This window comes from Sceloporus occidentalis, unplaced genomic scaffold, assembly GCF_023333645.1.
Source record: "Sceloporus occidentalis isolate IW3139 unplaced genomic scaffold, rSceOcc1.0.p SCAF_30, whole genome shotgun sequence".
NCBI classification, from domain to species: domain Eukaryota; kingdom Metazoa; phylum Chordata; class Lepidosauria; order Squamata; family Phrynosomatidae; genus Sceloporus; species Sceloporus occidentalis.
In genome coordinates this window covers 10,522,095-10,540,245 of record NW_028317010.1, presented here as the reverse complement: position 1 = coordinate 10,540,245, position 18,151 = coordinate 10,522,095, and the positions used below count along the sequence as shown (strand labels likewise).

The 18,151-nt window shown below is 39.7% G+C and overlaps 1 protein-coding gene across 1 annotated transcript; it reads right to left on the bottom strand.

Moving 5' to 3' along the window:
* Nucleotides 1-2,349: 2,349 nt before the first annotated feature.
* LOC149299037 (BCL2/adenovirus E1B 19 kDa protein-interacting protein 3-like) lies at nucleotides 2,350-12,924 on the bottom strand. Its single transcript, XM_089486941.1, has 6 exons — nucleotides 12,885-12,924; nucleotides 8,486-8,663; nucleotides 6,085-6,166; nucleotides 4,117-4,223; nucleotides 3,883-4,032; nucleotides 2,350-2,395 (listed from the first exon to the last, which is right to left on the bottom strand). Exons 1-6 carry the CDS (start codon nucleotides 12,922-12,924, stop codon nucleotides 2,350-2,352), a joined length of 603 nt encoding a protein of 200 aa, XP_089343067.1.
* Nucleotides 12,925-18,151: the final 5,227 nt, after the last annotated feature.

The following is an 18,151-nucleotide window of genomic DNA, read 5'->3' as shown; positions in this document are numbered from 1 at the left end:
TTATATATATATATATATATATATATATATATATATATATATATATATATATATATATATATATATATAATATAGCAGTAAGACTGCTTTAGGAAAATGGGAAATCTGAACATTCTTTCACGTTCGGTTGCTTAAACCTGTTCGGCAATTGTATACAATGTACATGATATAATTATAACAAGTGAATCTGGCACAATATTGGAAATTATATATATATATATATATATATATACGACAAAATATCTAAAGCATGGGAAAAGGCAGCGTGTTTCTTTTTTTTTGCTGTAAAAATTTGGATTCCAAACAGCACTTGGAATAATAAAAAGTAACTGAAACATCCTTTTTTTAGGTTTTTAGGGTTCCATAACTTTTGTGTAATCCTTTTTTCAGATTTCGCACCTTGCTTGACGTTTGACTGGTTTTCACTCCCTCCCTGTAAATAAAAGGTGCTGTATTTTCCGTAACAGCGATTAGATAAGTACTTAAATGCTTTGACAAATTAACTTGGTGAATTACGCTGAGCATTTAAGCAACATTTCCAGATCTTATCTTTAGGTCCTTTAAGATGTTTCCGTTACTCTGTGTTATTAATGCCCCCAAATCATGTGACAAATAGTGAAAAATAATAATTAAAAAAATTCAAACTATAGGGGAGTCTTGTAAAGATCAAGAATAACAGCAGACGTTTTAATTTTTATCATATTACACCCTGTGTGGTTATTACAAAGAGTGTACGTTTCACCCCATTTAGATCTTTTTTCCCTGGGGTTTTCACAGAAGCCGTGTAGGCAAAATGCAAGTATTGTACTGGCCCAGATATAATCCACTTCTAGTTACAGTCTGCACACTTAAATTTGGAGGTATTTAGGAAAACAAATATTGATATGCTAAAAAGGTGCTAATAGATTTCACATTCTTTTTTGATGAAGGGTAAATATGGAAAAAGGCTAACCCTTTTTCAGGCCAAAATAGTATGTTCCGCAATGGAATGGCCAGAAACAATAAAAGTACATTTTCTGCATTCAAATTTAACAAAATGTGTAGGTTTGGAGATACCCACCGTATTGCAACACCCCAAACTAATGTCCCTCAAGTCATAAGCAAAAACAGCTTTTATTATTATTTTTTAAAAAAAGTCAAACTGGAAAAAGTCCAAAATGGAAGCTGGAGAACCAGGACTGGGCTCCAGCTCTGAGACATAATTAAGTATGCAGAGTGATGAAGGTATGGATGTTAGCCATTAAGGGATGAGTAATGCTGGGTCTTCTGTTATCCGATTTTCCAATTTCTAACACTAAAAAGGGTACTACATAAATGACAACTTTTTTGGGGGGGGGGGGGTTGTGGTGGTTTGACACCATGATGTTGTTAAAGGCTTTGTATGGGCCAATTCTGCCCTGATAAACCCAACGCTAGGTTGATGAAACTTAGTTTTTCTTTTTGTTCATGCCGTGCCATTTACTTATGTATTATCTACTTAGTGTTAGATATTAGGGACTGGGTTTTAGATGCGATGGGTTCAAGCTGCATGCTTAGTTGGGCAGCAATGCCCGCAGCTTTACTTAAGGTCACTAGTGATAGAATTTGCTCCTAATCTATTCTGGACTTTGTAGGTCTTTTCATTTCTTCTTTTTTAACTATAATCAATAAAAGATATATTTTATACTAACCATATATTTTGTTGGGACATCTTATTCTTGGTAATTTTTTAATATTATATTTAGCGTTTGGCACCAAACCTTTGAACATGCATTAAATAACAATTGCTCTGACATATGGTAAGGTGTATCTCAAGAGATAATCTCTTTAATACTAGTGCAGGAACCTCCTTCAGCGTTGAAGTTCTGGGACATCTTTTGAACACCACTACATTATTATTTTTAACCAATGCCAATTATATTTACATACATCGGACTAAATGACAACAATAAAATAGTATTTTATTGTTCTGTAAAATAAAGTTCTCCAACACAAAGAAGCCAAGAACAATCTCAGAAGTGACACTTCACAGCAGCAAAGTATAACCATAGGCCAGTTAACATACCATGAGTTCCAGAATTACTTCTTCATATTATTTTTAAAGCATGCACAGTCAAATAACGTATTAAAACTTGCCTTTGCAGGAAGCTATGGTATTTCACAGTAGAGGAAAATGCATTCTATACACTCACTGATCTGAGCAAAAATGGTGTCTTAATTCTAGAGGTTGACAGCCATCTATACGCTTAAACTTTATGAACAATATTCATTTGCAGAGCGAAAGGAAGGTGTAATGTTTCTCACTACAAGAACTGTGCTTCTGTAATCTCACCATTTTTTCACGCTCAAAGCTTTTTCTGCTTTCTCGACCTAAAACGTGCCAGTGGAGGTTGTCAGACGTCTTCCAATAAAAACCCTTTAAAAATAAAAGCACAAGCGCATATTGTACAGTTTAACATAGATTTGTCAACAGGTTTGAAATTTGTTGCACCTCCTTTTTGTAACACTATAGTATACATAATAATTATTCTGGATTGTAGCAGTTCTTTGATGTGGTTACATGGCACCAGGGATGGAACCAACACTTTTCCCTGTGAGTTATAGAGGGGCTTGCAGTTTGGCCCGATCATTTTTAATGCTCTATATTCAAAACGTAATGACTGGACAGAGCCATTCGAAGGATTACAGTAACGGATACCACCAAACATGGCCAACATTGTCAGAGGTGGATGCCTACAAGTTCTATATTTCTCTCTCTCTTCAACCTGGCAGTGGAAACTCCTTCACTTGGACACCAGGTTCCAGCTGCATGGACTGTAATGGACCATACCATTTCACCCGAGATATGCATTTCATGTGCCAATATGAACAAAGTTTATGATGAGTGATCAACAAAAATAGTTTATTGTAAGCGAACATACTACTCAGAGGGCCATATGCAGAATATGTAAAGATTGTGTTTGACTTTTAACATATATTGCTTTTTAATGTCAAATGCAGGGCTTCTAGCAAATATTTAACTAATAATGTGTGTCTGGAAAATAAGATATACAGCCTTTCTCTCTGCTTGTCCCAACATAACCTGAACAGGCAAAGACTACCAGAGGGTACTTAAGGACAAATGTTGAGAAACACTACGTACCAGAATATCCATGTCTGATCACATGTGATTATAAATAATGTGCAAGTTGCTACAGGGCCGCTAATAGTCTGGCATCATCTAAATGTACAATAATTGGAGGACCAGTGAGCCCACAACAGGCTAAGTGTGGGCTCCCATTCCACCATCCATTCTAACATAAGCACCTGAAGAAGTAATATAGAATACACTGAAAGAACGCCCTGTACGATCCTTATTGGTAATGAAATTTCAATTTACTTTACTCTCATGTAATCAATATTATGGTGCATAAAACAGTATTATACACAATATACACACAAAGCATGCTTTGGGTAACTATGTTTTGCATATTTAATACACTTATACAGGAATAGAGCAACTGCACACATAAAAAAATACTGTTTTTATACAGGCAACTATGCCTATATAATTATCATTCTTTAACAGCTACATTCTTTTTCCCTTTTGTTGAACATATTTTTTCTTTTGCTTTTGTTAAAACCAACAAAGCCTTTTGACATTTATAATAATATGAAGTCATATTTTGATCAAATGATTTGTTTATATAGACACAAAGCGTTGAAGCTGGATGAAGGTTCCCTAATTATGGTCATTATTCGTACAATAACTTTATTAAAACTATTTAACAATATAGAGAATGTTTAGTTACGTTAGACAGGTGGATCACTCAGAAGAGTTAATTTCCATAAATTATAGTATATAGATTGAGAATAATTTCACTTTTCATCATGTATTTTGTTCCCCTATTTTTAGTTACTTACCCCAATCCGATAGCGAGCAGATGGGAAAGAAGCAAAGATGGGAGAAAAACCTTTAAAAACTCAGCTGAAAAAATCCCACCTTTCTTCATGACGCTTGTGTTCCTCATGCTTAGAGCTGAGCTACGCTTTGGATGTTTGAAAATAAATTCTCTATTGGGAAAAATATATATATATTTAACAATGTGAAAAACCAAAACCTACCATAACTACAAACATAATGAGAAGTAATCTTACTTAGGAGGGATATTTTCAGGTCTGCTAGACCAGTCCCATATCCAGTCTGAATTCTTTTTTAATATATTTTCTAGCTCCTTCCGTCGTTCTATGTAGTCTTCTTCTGACTGCGGAAAAAAAAGAAACATTAAATTGTGAACGTTTGTGACACATTCTGAAAAAAAAAAAAACCACAACAAACAACACGAGGGGAAGAAATAGAACAATTGGGAGGTAAGGATAAAGGAATAAGTTTGATTGCCAACAAAATTAACAATAATTCTTATAAAATACCATAAATAGCAGTAGTTATAGGGCTTCAAATACTATAAACTATAGAAACTTGACTACTTGTGCTTGACGAACTTGGCTGTCATAGCTGTGTTTTCAAGGGTCAGTAGGAAAGAACAAAAGAAAGGATTTTAAAAAACACAGGACATTTTTTTTTTTTTTTTTTTTGCATTATTACGGCTAAATAGCCCTCCTAAAAAGGGCTTATTTTCTCTATGGTCCTGGGACCCTACAGCCCACTTAGTATCTCAGTCCTCGGACCCGGCAGCTGAGTAAGTATCCCAAACGTTACATTGTGACTCAGAGCATAAGATCTGGGATCAAATATTTACTCCTAAAGAACACTTTTCTCTCAAGCGCTGGTTTTGATCAGCACCCAGTCAGAATATTCCTCTGCTTATCATGCGTGGAAGGGATGTTGTTACACAAAAGGATACAGAATCTGCTATAACAGGGGCGTCCAACATGCCGCCCGCGTGAGATCGGCAGCCAGGATCACAAGAGCCCTGCTGCTTACTTGTGGGAGGGGCTATTCTCTGCTCCAGCTGCTTCCTCTGTGGGGAGAACGAGGGAGGCCGCGCCCCCTGCTGAAGTCTGTGAGCGGCATCGAGAGCTGTAGAGCAGGTAAGGGGGTGGGGAAGGTTGTGTGAATGAGTATGTCTGATTGAGGGAATGAATCTGTGAATGAATGAATTTGTGTGTGTAAGTGCTGGAACCTAGGCATGATGGGACTGTGATTGCTGTTAACAATCCCACTCCTATCATGCCAAGTCAGCCAGTACATGCTGAAACCTGGCTAGCTGCCCCCCTTGTGTATTGATGCTGCCAGCAGTATGGGGTCTGCACTTACAGCCACCCTGTACCAGCATGTACTGGCTGATTTGGGATGATAGGAGTGGGATTGCTAACAGCTAACAGCAATCACAGTCCCATCATGCCTAGGTTCCAGCATTTACTGGTTGCCTGGGTATAAAAAGAGTGTGTTTGCTGTTAGCAATCACACTCCTATCATGCCAAGTCATATTGTTGATTTTTTTGTCCAATTGTGGTGTGTTACTTTTAATAAAAGTGTGGTTACACACTAAAATTGGAAAAAAATACAATGCCCAGCCAACCAGTACATGCTGGAATCTGGGTATGCCTGAGATTGCTGTTAACAATCATAATATATAATTTGTTGTACAATTTTGGTGTGTAACTTACTTTTATTAAAAGTGTGTGTGGGGGGTCATTTTCAGTTTCGGCTAAGTGAACCCTGAATTTTCGGTTTTGGTCCAGAATTTTCATTTTAGTGCATCGCTAAAATAAATAGAACTATTTTATTTTTACTTATACAGAATCCTGCATTTGTAGGCCCGGAAATCCCAGAAATCAGTGAGAGGAAAAGTAAAGGTTTTGTGTCATTTACTTTTTTTTAATCTGCATATCTTATTAAAGGCCATATTTTCTCACAGTGAAAAATGAGTGCGGCCCGCGTACGTATACAATTCTGATGAAGTGGCCCACTGCAGAAAAAACTTGGACACCCCTGTGCTATAAGCTTCACCTAAGTGATTTATCATTATCATGCATTAAGTTATGTATCAGTCTGACTGTCAAACTTATTTTCTGAAACTTTAAGTACCCTAAAGGCACTACAAAAAAAATACGTTCACTACTACTACTAATTCGCTACAGGATTACAAAACCAAAATTTACCTGAGAACTGCTCTTTTCTTTGCTGCTTTGGTCACTTTCAACTGATCTCTGGATACTCTGCGGTGTCTGAGACCGAGGAGGACTTTATTGGTTGAAAAAGTTAAAACAAGGAATTGAAAAGTTTATACTTGTCCATCAACTTTTCATTTCTACAACTTACATAGTTACATACATGTAACTCTGTGCAATATGTGCATTTTTGAGTCCAGCCTAGGAGAATTTTTCTCACTTGATATCTGCTTCTATTCAGTAATATCATGGATACATTCACACAGACAAAATGTAGGAATGTGAAAAAATTGCTCTGTTGGCAAAATATTTTAAGTAACGATTTGCTCTATGTTACGGTGTGTGTAGCTTGTCTTTTGGATTTGACCACACAGGCCAGCCTTTGCTCCTCACTAGCATCAATGAGCCTTTTCCTTCCTTGGACCACTTTTGATAGGTACTGACCACTGCAGATCGGGAACAGCCCGCAAGAGCCTATTTTTCCTGGACAAAATGTTAACTTGCTGCCTAATATATCCCACCCATACATACATATACATATATATATATATATATATATATATATATATATATATATATATATATATATACACATACACACACACATCATGTGAAAAAAGTACACCTTCTTTGAATCACCTGTTCCTTAGTAGGTCTAAAAATTAGGTAAATACAACATATGATATATTACACCATATCATGATTTATTCAACAAAAATAAAGCCAAAACGTAGAGGCCATGTGTGAAAAAAGTACACCCTATGATTCAATAGCTTGTAAAACCAACTTTAGCAGCAATAACTTGACATAGTAATTTTCTGTATGACTTTATCAGTCTCTCATATCGTTGTGGAGGAATTTCTTTACAGCATTGCTTCAAATCATTGAGGTTTGTGGGCATTTCTTTACGCACAGCTCTCTCAAGGTCCCACCACAGCACTTCAATTGGGGTGAGGTCAACTGGGCCTTTGCAACACCTTAATTATTTTCTTTTTTTCAGCCACCCTGTTGTAGATTTGCTGGTGTGCGTGGGATCATGTTTCATGTTTCTGTTCCATGACTCAATTTCAGCCAAGACAGAATCTAGAATATTTTGGTATACAGAGGAGTTCATGGTTGACTCAATAACTGCAAGGTTCCCAGGTCCTTTGGCTACAAAACAAGCCCAAATCATTACACCTTCACCAAACATCTCCACTTTGATCTCGTCTGTCCATTGTTTCAGAAGTCTTGTGGTTTGTTCAGATACAACTTTGCAAACCGAAGCCGTGCTGCTGTGTTCTTTTTAGAGAGAAGATGCTTTCTCCTGGCAACCATTCCAAACAAACCCTATACAGTCTTTTTCCAGTTGTACTGTCATGAACTTTTGCATTCAACATGCTAACACTTGCTATGATCGATTAATCAAAGGCATTTGAATAGCAGCACCTTCTGCTACTTAGTATCTTAATTCCTATGGAAGCAGTGAGGATGTACACAATTTTTTCTATGCATGGCTTCTCCATTCTGGCTTTATTTTTGTTGAATAAATCATGATATGGTGTAATATGTCATGTGTTGCAATAGTTACCTAATTTTTACATGCTAAGGGGCAGGTGATTGTTGTTATGTCTTGATATGTAAAACCATAGAATTCAAAGAGGGTGTACTTTTTAACACGACTGTGTGATATATACCGTATTGCCCGAATATAGGCCGCACTTTCCCCCCACACTTTAAGTCTTTAAAGTGGGGGTGCGGCGTATATTCGGGGTCTGGCGCCCGATGCATGTCCCCGCAGCGGTGCAGGGGACCCATATCCTACTCTCTGATACGCTGAGACAGCCTCCCCTGCCAGCACTTCCCACAGGGGGAGTGCCGACACGGGAGATTGTCTAAACGCATCGCGCAGACGTTCACCAGTCTGGTGGGTGGGTGGGGACAGAGTGGCAGCATATCTCGGGGGGGGGGTAGAGTGGCAGCATATCTCGGAGGGGGGATAGAGTGGCAGCATATCTCGGGGGGGTACATCTTCGGGACAGCGTGGCAGCATATCTTGGGGGGGGCAGAAACTTTTTTCTTTAAAAAAGCACCTAACTTTTAGGCTGCGGCCTATATTCGGGTGCGGCCTATATCCGAGCCAATACGGTATATATACACAAATAACGTTTCATCACAACACCCCAAAAAAACCTTTATACATATAAAAATCTTCACATTATATATGATCTCCTTTGATTTGTTACTTTCCTTTTTCCTCTCAATCTTACTTTGTCATGCATGATAGTAGCAGTGGTAATAATAATCAGAATAATAATAAACAATGCTGCATTATAGCCCATTATGGCCCATATACATATAATATATGGTGGCAATATAACAACTTTAAAATATCCAGGGAGATTTTACATACCTATCACAGTGGGAACTTTCTCTAGAGCTACTTCTTCCGGATTCATGTTGTGCGTCGAGTAAAATTTTTTCCATATCGCCGTTGTGAATGGAAATTGAAGCAGGCCCCGGCTCTTGACCCGGGAGCTGCATGGAGGCTCCATTCCCATTACCGCTGAAGTGCAGTTCTACCCAAGACCCTGCTGGCCAAATAACAAGCAAATTCATATATATCTCTAATAATATTATTCAAGAACAAAAGAATAGAAAGTACAATAAGGAATGTACTATACAATGCACCATATGCATGTACGTGTTATGTTGCTGCTTATAGATTCTGGAAACAAAGGTTACTTAAGTGCAGTTTCCTGGTAAACATTAGGTGCTTTATTATTAACCTGCAAACCCATGATGTTATTTACTTAGGACAAAGAGAACTCGCTTCACGTCATTAAGCCGCATACTTTGTACAGTCATCTTGGGTGTACCAGTCCGACTAAATGTATGTCGAAATTGCCTTCCAGTCACATGACTTTCATCTCCATTTCAAACCAAGACAACAGAACAAAAGTGGAGTTAAAAATAGAAATACAAGATGACCTGCGCTGTCCTCGAAAGTATAATCAGAAAAAAAGAAACTGTAAACAAGAACTAGTTGTTTTTTTGCGGTGGTTATCTCTATCTTCGCAGTTCTGTTCATTTTAGAAATTCAAGCTTTGTGTTTACTGAAATATGCAGATTTGAGAGAGATCCGCATGCTGGTGGACAAACATATTTATGCAATAGTATCAGCAGAGCGAGCCAAGTAGAATAACGGACTGTTGTCGACATTTCCATTAAGCAGTGTTGTAATAAAAATAAAACGTTTCACAATAGGCACGCAGAGTGCTGTCATCTGCTCAAACCTCGAAACATCACAAAAGTGCCGCACAAAAATATTATGAAAACAATGACATCATTCCACATTATTCTTAATTGCCCGGTGGCTTGGACTCCGCTTCCTGCTGGGCATGACAGAGTAATAAAGTAACGAATGAGGTCCACAGTAAGTGGATGCTTAAAACAATCACTGCCAACACAGTCAGAGCCAATAGGAACTAAACTCAACTCCAAAACACAGCAGCCAACACTAGAAAGGACTGTGAGTCCTGTCTCCTCCGAGAACATCCTGTCCTACGACGTAACTTTAGGATCCACAAGCGAGCATGTCCTCCAAATAGGGATTTTCCAGCTTTGGTTCAGGGAGCTGTATACAGAATGTGTGGATAATCACGATACGTGTTTAAAGATTTAGTAATCTCTAAAACCAGAAGGTCTGAAGCTTCGTAATGAAGTTTTACTTTACTGAGAGGGTGGCAGATAAGTGAACCAGCCTCCCAGCAGAAGTGGTAGGGGCTAATACAGTGAGAGAATTTAAGCATGGATGAAATAGGCATAAAACTATCATGAAAGACGAGACCAAGGACCGAGTCTTGGCATCAGGAAAAATGGGCAGACTACTGATTCTTATCTGCCGTTACGTTCTATGTTTTGTTTGCTCGCAAATATGACATCATATTAAATACTAGCGGGATGAGTCCGGACGGCCTATATTATAATAAAGTAAACAAACATGTGATATGTCAGATGGCTTTACTTTCTGATTACGGTCGCTCCAATTAACGCGGGTCTTCCATCTTTGTTAAAAGCCGACATGTCTATGCACAACACAGACAAGTCTTTGGGATTGATCAGGTTTGCTACACCCTGTTTGAGGCTGATGCTGCCCCCCCCCCCAGCAGAGGAGGTGCAGATTAACATATACATGTTCCTTTTAAACCATCGGCAGCTAAACCTCAGCCCATGTGACACGGGGAGAGTAAGGCATGTTCAGACATACCCTGACTAGATTCACTTCATCATCCTATTTAAATCCAATTCGTGATGTCACAACTGCATATTGCATGTATGTCTCCAATAATATTTATAGACCTTTTAACTTTTTGTAGCTCAGCGTTCTAATAATTATTCCTTTATTTAGTCTGTAAAACCCCCCTTTTCCCCAAATACCACATTCGAGGGTCAACATTACTAATTATCATTTATAGTTTTATATAGTGCCATCATATTCCGCAACGCTGTACAATGGGTAAACAGGACATAACTCTGTAACATAACAGCCTGACTTACAGAAATAAGAGGAGGGTGAGGAGCTTACAATCTAGAGATTTTCTATACATTTATTATTAGTTTATAGACCCAAACTATAAATTAATGGCAATTAACTAAATTAATGACAAGTATAGTAAAGTTCACGATTACCTGTCCATCGCCTTACAATCACGCATACAATCGTTTTATTCCTTAGATGGAGAATGAGGATTCTCATGGAATCCCAAATGCCGTTACGACAGTGAATCGCGGTCGCGCATGCACACTTCTACAACACAAACAAACCCTCCTTAGAATAACTCTAGCGGTCAAAGCCAACGTGTCTGTTATAATTAGAGCCGTCACTTGCCCCGTAAATATTTATTGTGATGATAACAACATCAACAAACAGATGATCAGAATATTTTTCCATAATTTTTTTTTTTTTTTTTAACCCTTGATACATCTCCATTATATGCACCCGGCCAGCAATACTCTACTAAAACTCACTTGGCTTTAAAATGAATAGAATCATAAAAAAAGACCCCATTGTACAGCGCAGCAGCATATGATGGCACTATATAAAACAATAAATAATAACAATGTTTGTCTCACAGTTTCCGCACAATATTACATTTTTACCACTGTATTTTTGTTATAGTTTTTAGGCCTCTGTCCTACTGTAATAAACTGCTCTGCAGCCTTACTTTAGATTCTGCTGAAATACAATACTACAAAGTAACTTCACACTTTTTAAACTAAAAAAAAGTGGACAAAACAGACCAAAGGAACTCCTTTGCTGTGTAGCACACGGACCGCACAATAGGCACGCCGCAGGTCCATAACTGCAAATCACGCTGATTATCTGCTGGCCAGGGCCTGATGGGAGTTGGAGGAATTCACAATGGAAACATTTGGCAGCTGATGCCGCATTAAGAGTCCAGATAGACGTCACAACTCATACATCTAACCGACGCCGCGCATGGAGAGCTAATAATAGCTCCATAATAAATAACCCCTAAACGACTGGTGACATGCTTCACTTGTATTTAGAATATCACTGAGCTTTTTGTCTCTAGTTACACAATCCCATGCGCAGCAACATAGTATACAGTATTCATAAATAAAAAATAAAACACTGTAACAATAGATCATGTTTATCAAACAAACCCAACTTTCCCGTCTATATCTCCCGCATTCAGTCCTATTACCTTTAGAATCAGGATTTCTGAACAGACTTTTGGGGGCAAATCACCATGGAAACCAACATTTACTTGCATGTTTTTTTTTTTAATATTGCACTTAGAGTTTAACACATATGACGACATAGGATACGGAGTGAGTACTACCAATCCTACTATGCCCAGCCAGCATTAGGAATTGCGGATTACACTTGCATGGCGGGTGGCGCTAACCGCAGCTTCAATTATTGTAATAGTATTGCGAGGGCCAGTTTGATCTCGGGGCCGGGGGTGGAAGAGCAATGCTTAGAGTATCCTTGAGGCTATAAAAGGGTTAACAAAGCTGATGTCACCGGTGAAGTCACACTCAGTCTGGTGACTGCGAATAACACTATGATGGGCTGACTCCCTGCTGGGGCGGCTGTGCTTTCTATGTAAACAAAGCCTGGGAAACGCAATCACACCGATGTAGCCAACAACTGCCCCGGATCCTCTAACAAACACCGTAGGCCGACCACGGGTCACCAAACCCGCACACAAAACCATTAGGGGCTATTCACTAACAGCTCATGGCTCTTCTCACCACCTTAACTGTGCTTAGGGAGGGCTAACCTCACGCTGCTTGCAGAACATCACCAGAGCTGGCCTTTCCAAGGCATTCGAAATAAGACTTTTTCCTCTCTGCTAGCCACCTACACCTCGCTCCTTAGTGAATAAACCCCTTTTCTACCTTAAGTACATACCGTTTGGGGGGGGGGTATGGCACTGTCACAGAGATCATGGCAGGAGTATCCCAGTTACGCCTTTTCACCCTACACACAACATTAGGACCATTCGGTCTATGCTTTTCCTGATAAAGTCTCAGACCTTAATCAGTCCTTGGTCTATTAATAGTCAGGATAGCCATATGCCTACCCCATGCATGTTAACATTCCTGTCTGTGTTTGCCTCTGCTGGAAGGCTGTTCCATTTACCCACCACCCTCTAAGTAAAAGAAAACATTACATGAAATCCTGTGACCCTCTAGTTTTAGATTATGATCTCTTCTCCCTCTTTCATCTCTTTCATCTCTTTCCTCTCTCCCCAGGAACGCGTGTAGAGATCCCTTACCCTGTAAGTGTTCATCCTGCAGGTTTTCTGCTGTCTCCATTGTGCTTTCCCTGTTTGCTCAGCAAGCTGTCACAAACACACAGCAACAGCAGCTGCCTTTATCACTGGACTTGTTATTGTTATTGCTCTAAGCTCCAGCGATGACGTTGCTCACGTAGCCGCCCTCTGATTGGCCAGCAGCGCATTCCTCCCCACTGTGATAAAAAAGGCACGGTTCCAGAAAGGCCGCTCCGCCTGCCGGGATAGGCTGCCTCCGGGCTACGTGCAGCGAGCACGAGCTGTGTGTGTCAAGTCGTTAATGATTGGCTGCTGATAAGAAGCTTATGATTGGTTAAAAGTCTCCTGCTGCACGTTAGTTCGTTAGATCTTGGAATCCGCTTCTTGTGCGCTTGAAAGCCTTGTCTGTATTTTAAAGGTTAATTCATTCGGTTTAAGTAAACATTCTAAATTGATAAATTATCGGCCGCATTGTTAATGTTTCCAAATAGAACACAATCACAGCCCGGATCTCGTTCTGTATTCTCGGTAAATGAATCAGAGTTCGTGGTTAGGTGAACCCCGTTGGCTCAGGTTATAATACGTCTAAACATGACGTGGAAGTGCCCATCGTGCCAGCAAACGTCAGATCTACTGAATAACAAGGAGCTCCGTGTTTCCATTACTCTGCTGCCGTGTTTACGTGATCGTTGGCACACCAGCGTTATAATGTCAAAGGCCGCTCTGGGTAAATGTCTGTACTTGTGCCAGTCAACGGGGAGGGGGAGCTACAACAGGGGGCTACTTGGAAGGCTTCATCAGGGAGAGCTAGCATTGGCTTTAAGTAAACAGGGGCTTTAAAGCATTGGGACATCACATGTCACCCAAACAGCACTGACAGCGTCAAACATATACATTGCACTGATTTGTTTGCATTAGCCCATATAGTGAGGCATTGTGTGCATATGATCCCCCACTGTATGGACCTATGATTATGATTGTTATGAAGCAAGCACTTGTTTTCTGATCGGTTGGTACAATGTGTAGATATTTAATTAAACGGTAGGGAAAGTGCACGTAGCGGATCGCCGGTTTCTGTCACTTGCCCTGGAAACTCACTGATTTTAATGTGGAATTGGAGAAATCCAATTGTTCCTGCCCGTCCCTGTCAACAACTACTGACATCGTGGAATAGTGAATAAACAGACGCTGTTACATCATGACAGTTTTACAACAGAGAGACAGATCCAGAATCCGCTCAGTACTGATTGTTGCTGTACTTTGTACTAGTAGTAATTAGGGTTCATAGATGACAGCAATTTGGTCACCGATGATGTCATGCCACTACTTTGTCCACACAACATAGTGAGGTGTAATGCCATGTCCAGCTCTGTCCACTTTCCATGCATGTATCGTGACATTATATCCATACCTGGGAACTCTACAGGCTCCACAGACTCTATGACCCTGAGTCTCAGGGTTTGTGCCCAAATCTCAGGGTCTCTTGGTTGAAAGAACACATTCTAACAGGGTCTGGAACCGATTCCTTATTCTACACTGCTGTGATCATACGTAAGGCTCCTAATCGGTGCTTTTGCTGTCAGTATGTTACCTTTGATATTCCTTCTTGAATGCGAGTGACTCAAGTGCCTTTAAATAACAAGGAGTCAAGGTTTCAGTGAAGACCGCTATTACAGGCGCTTGGTGAGTAACCATGTAGAATCTTCTCGATCGGCTATTAAAAGGGTTAATATTTCAAAAAGTCTTAGGGTCAGCTCATTTAGAAAGTCCCCTGGTATAATTTCATCTTTACGTCACTAAAATCAAATTGGGCTACCTGCTTTTTACAGACACCATCTGAATGCACACTTTATTGGTATATATATATATATATATATATATTTTAAAATATAGGCTCACATGGCAGTAAAGCAAAACCGATTCCAGGCATTGATGTTTTCAGTTAGGGATTACTTTAAAATGCCTGTTACACAGAAAGTAGAGTGTTGGCAATGTCTTTTGCACAATAACACACAGCTTACTAAAATTGCTTAAATATGTAGGGTATATTGTGGCAAATAATAAATATTCACAAAACAAATCACAATTATTTTATTATTTTTACAGTTACAGGCGTAGCAGAAGTGGTGGATGACAATACTTTGAAATAATTTAAAACACACCTTTCACATTGGGTTACTTTAAACTACGTGGGTTTTTTTGTACGTAAAAGTCCAAATTTCTGCTAATGTAAAGTTTTGCATCGTTACCATACCTGGGAACGCTGTGGGTTTTGCCTGGAGACTCCAAGTGAAGGTCTGCTTCTCTGGGTCACTACGGGGAACTCTGGGTTATCGGAGCGGTGTTGTGGCATGCCCCATTCCCCGCGTACTTCCCCCCCAACAATGGTGTGTGTCCCACGACGTAAGCGGGACCGCCCACTGATGTCAGGGGGATCGCACACTGATGTCTTTGGGATCCCACAATGAGGTCAGTGGGATCGCACAATGATGTCAGAGGGATAGCACAATGATGTCAGCTGGACCTCACACTGATGTCAGGGGGATCGCACAATGTCAGCAGGATCGCACACTGATGTCATCGGGATCCCACAATGATGTCAGGGGGATCGTGCACTGATGTCAGCGGGATAGCACAGTGATGTCGGCGGGACCTCCTACCAGCATTCCAGTATCTGGTAGCCAGGAAGTTCTCAGGAATGGACATAACAATTAGTGCATAACATAACAATCTGACTTACTGAACAAAGAGGTAAGGAGAGTCTACTTTTTCATGGCTATATTGCTTCCCAAGAGCTGCATCAGTGGAAGCTTGAAAATTCCACTCTAGTTATTATTATTTATTGTTTTATATAGCGCCATCGTATTCCATAGTGCTGTACAATGGGTAGACAGGACAGGAGTAATTTACATCGCTAGGGATAGCAGAAAACAACCAGTCAGCCCTTATAGTCTGCCTTTTTAAATGCCTTTTAGTTCTTTAAAATAGCTCTATGCAGATCACAAGCTTTCTGGGATTCTTTTGCTGGATCACTCTGTACTGCTTTCACTTGGAATCTCTTCCAGGTATTCACTACTTATTGCTGCGAAGCAGAAATGTGTACTAGAGAAAAGAATCTGTTGCATGTTGAATCTGTTCACGCTATATATTCACGGGGCATCAATTGCTTAATAGGATCAGACAATTGGAGACTGACAAATAAAATCAAGATTTCATGAAGGTCTCACTTGATGGGATTGACTTAGAAATGCCACATTAACTGTTTTCAGACAATTAAACAGAAATGTGGATAATTTTTTGCTCATTTATATCTAAAAAAAATAAAATGGGGACATGACTGCCCCTTTTAAGAGTCACTTTTAAGGTGGAGGGGGGCATAAAAAAACTACACTGCGTATCTGACTAAGGAACTGGAAGTCTACAGATGACAAACTGTTCTGTACAGCAGCAATTTCCAAAACACCCTCCAGAGTCTGGATTCAAACTCCTATTATCCTCAGGCAGATTGGGAGTCCCAATGCAATAATGGCAGTTAACACATGTGATTATGAAAGGAGTGAATCCAGTGATACAGGCATCATGTTATGTCCACTGTACTGCAGCTTCCCCACACAGTATTAGGTATGGATGAGACCTCTGCCTAACATCTTGCCTGTGGCTTCCTTGCCCGGTTCTCTGGCTGCAGATGAGGAGGCTTTGCCATTTATAAGTGTTCATTTGATGACGTGTTAGCACTGGGATCTGGCTGCAGTGACACTGCAATGTCTGATAGGAGGGCGATGAATGCTAGCAATGAGCTCATTCTCCCAGGAGGGAGCTGGACCACAGAGCATCACTGGGAAACTGCATCTTCCCTGTGCAAAGCCATCCCCAGCATCCTCTCTCCCTCTCGCCTGACTCCTCACTTTGTAGGCGTGTGTATGGTGAGCATTTTTTTCTCCCTTTACATTTTTTTTAACCTGCTTTCCTGGATTGATTTAATGATTCCAATCTCAGCATTGGCTCTAGACCCAAAATAGGATCTGCACACAAATCACCCCCCCAGGCGGAATGGAATTGTTTCTATGTAGTGGGGTTTGCACAGAGAATGATGAAATCTCTTTAGATCTGCTAGGAAGAGCCTGCTGCTTGTAGAATGAATGGTGCTGCAAGCCAGGGATGGGGCTGCTCTCAGATAATGCAGTGTGCCTTATGAAGGATCAGGCATGCAAGGTTAGTCATTTCTATTTTTATTTGTTTTACATGCTTTACATTACATTACATTTCGGTTCTGCAAACCTTGTGCCCTGACTGTTAAAATACATTTCCTTCCATTCTGTTGCATGGCGCAGGCCTCTTCTGCTGTTCTGTGATTATCTGGTGGAAGTCTGCAGCTGTTCCACCCATCTGCATCTCTCTGTGCAGCAACAATTTCAAAATGCATCCTAAAAAAACCTTTGAGGGTCAAAAAGGGAATGCAAAGGAATGTGTCGCTCCGCCTCGTGGTGTTTAAAGGGTTAAAGCTTACGTTTTATTTCGATTAACTTATGACCTGATTTATCTACACTAAACACAGAATATCCTGTCTTCCATTGAATCATATGTTGGATATATTAGAATATAGGTAGTTATTTCCCTATCAATCGACTAAGATAAAGCATTATATATAATGAATAAAGAACCTTTGGCAGTCCAGCTGCTGTTGATTACAACTCACATCATGCTTAGACAATCAAAAGAGTTCCAGTACCATCCATATCATTCTCTGTCTTGCTTATAATTGATAACAATTTGGGTGTGTTAGTAAAAAGGAAATGCTATTTTTGCCTTTATTGTTAGATCTGTTATGCCATGGTAAGGGCCATATATTAAATACAGTGGTTGTCATGATACACGTATGATACACCTATGCATGTGTGGGATGAATGGATTACCCATTGTGCAGCGCTACGGAATTTGATGGCGGTATATAAAACAATAAATAATAATGTAGTAAAGAATACGTTTCCTGCCTGCGTCTTGATTTGCTGTAAACGTGAAGAGATGCTGGCTGGCATCATTATTTTGATATATGTGCAGATGTGATTCATATGACCTATGATACGTGTATTCATCTCATTCACTTACATGATGTAGATGTATTTTATCCAGTGCTACAAAGTTGCAAGAGAAAATATTGTGGGGGGAAAAAACCCAAAATATTATCCAGTATTCCAAAATATGAGACAAATCAGACATTTAAAAAAAGTAATTTTAAAACAAATAATCTGCTTGGTTGGATGTGGAATACA

What these genes read in the sequence shown, in the direction of transcription:
- LOC149299037 (XM_089486941.1), bottom strand. Translation starts at nt 12,924, where the DNA reads ATGGAGACAGCAGAAAACCTGCAGGATGAACACTTACAGG. An exon ending in GCAGGATGAACACTTACAGG is followed by an intron (nt 8,664 to 12,884) that starts GTAAGGGATCTC and finishes TTTGGCCAGCAG; the next exon opens with GGTCTTGGGTAGAACTGCAC. An exon ending in CCTGAAAATATCCCTCCTAA is followed by an intron (nt 4,033 to 4,116) that starts GTAAGATTACTT and finishes TTTTCCCAATAG; the next exon opens with AGAATTTATTTTCAAACATC.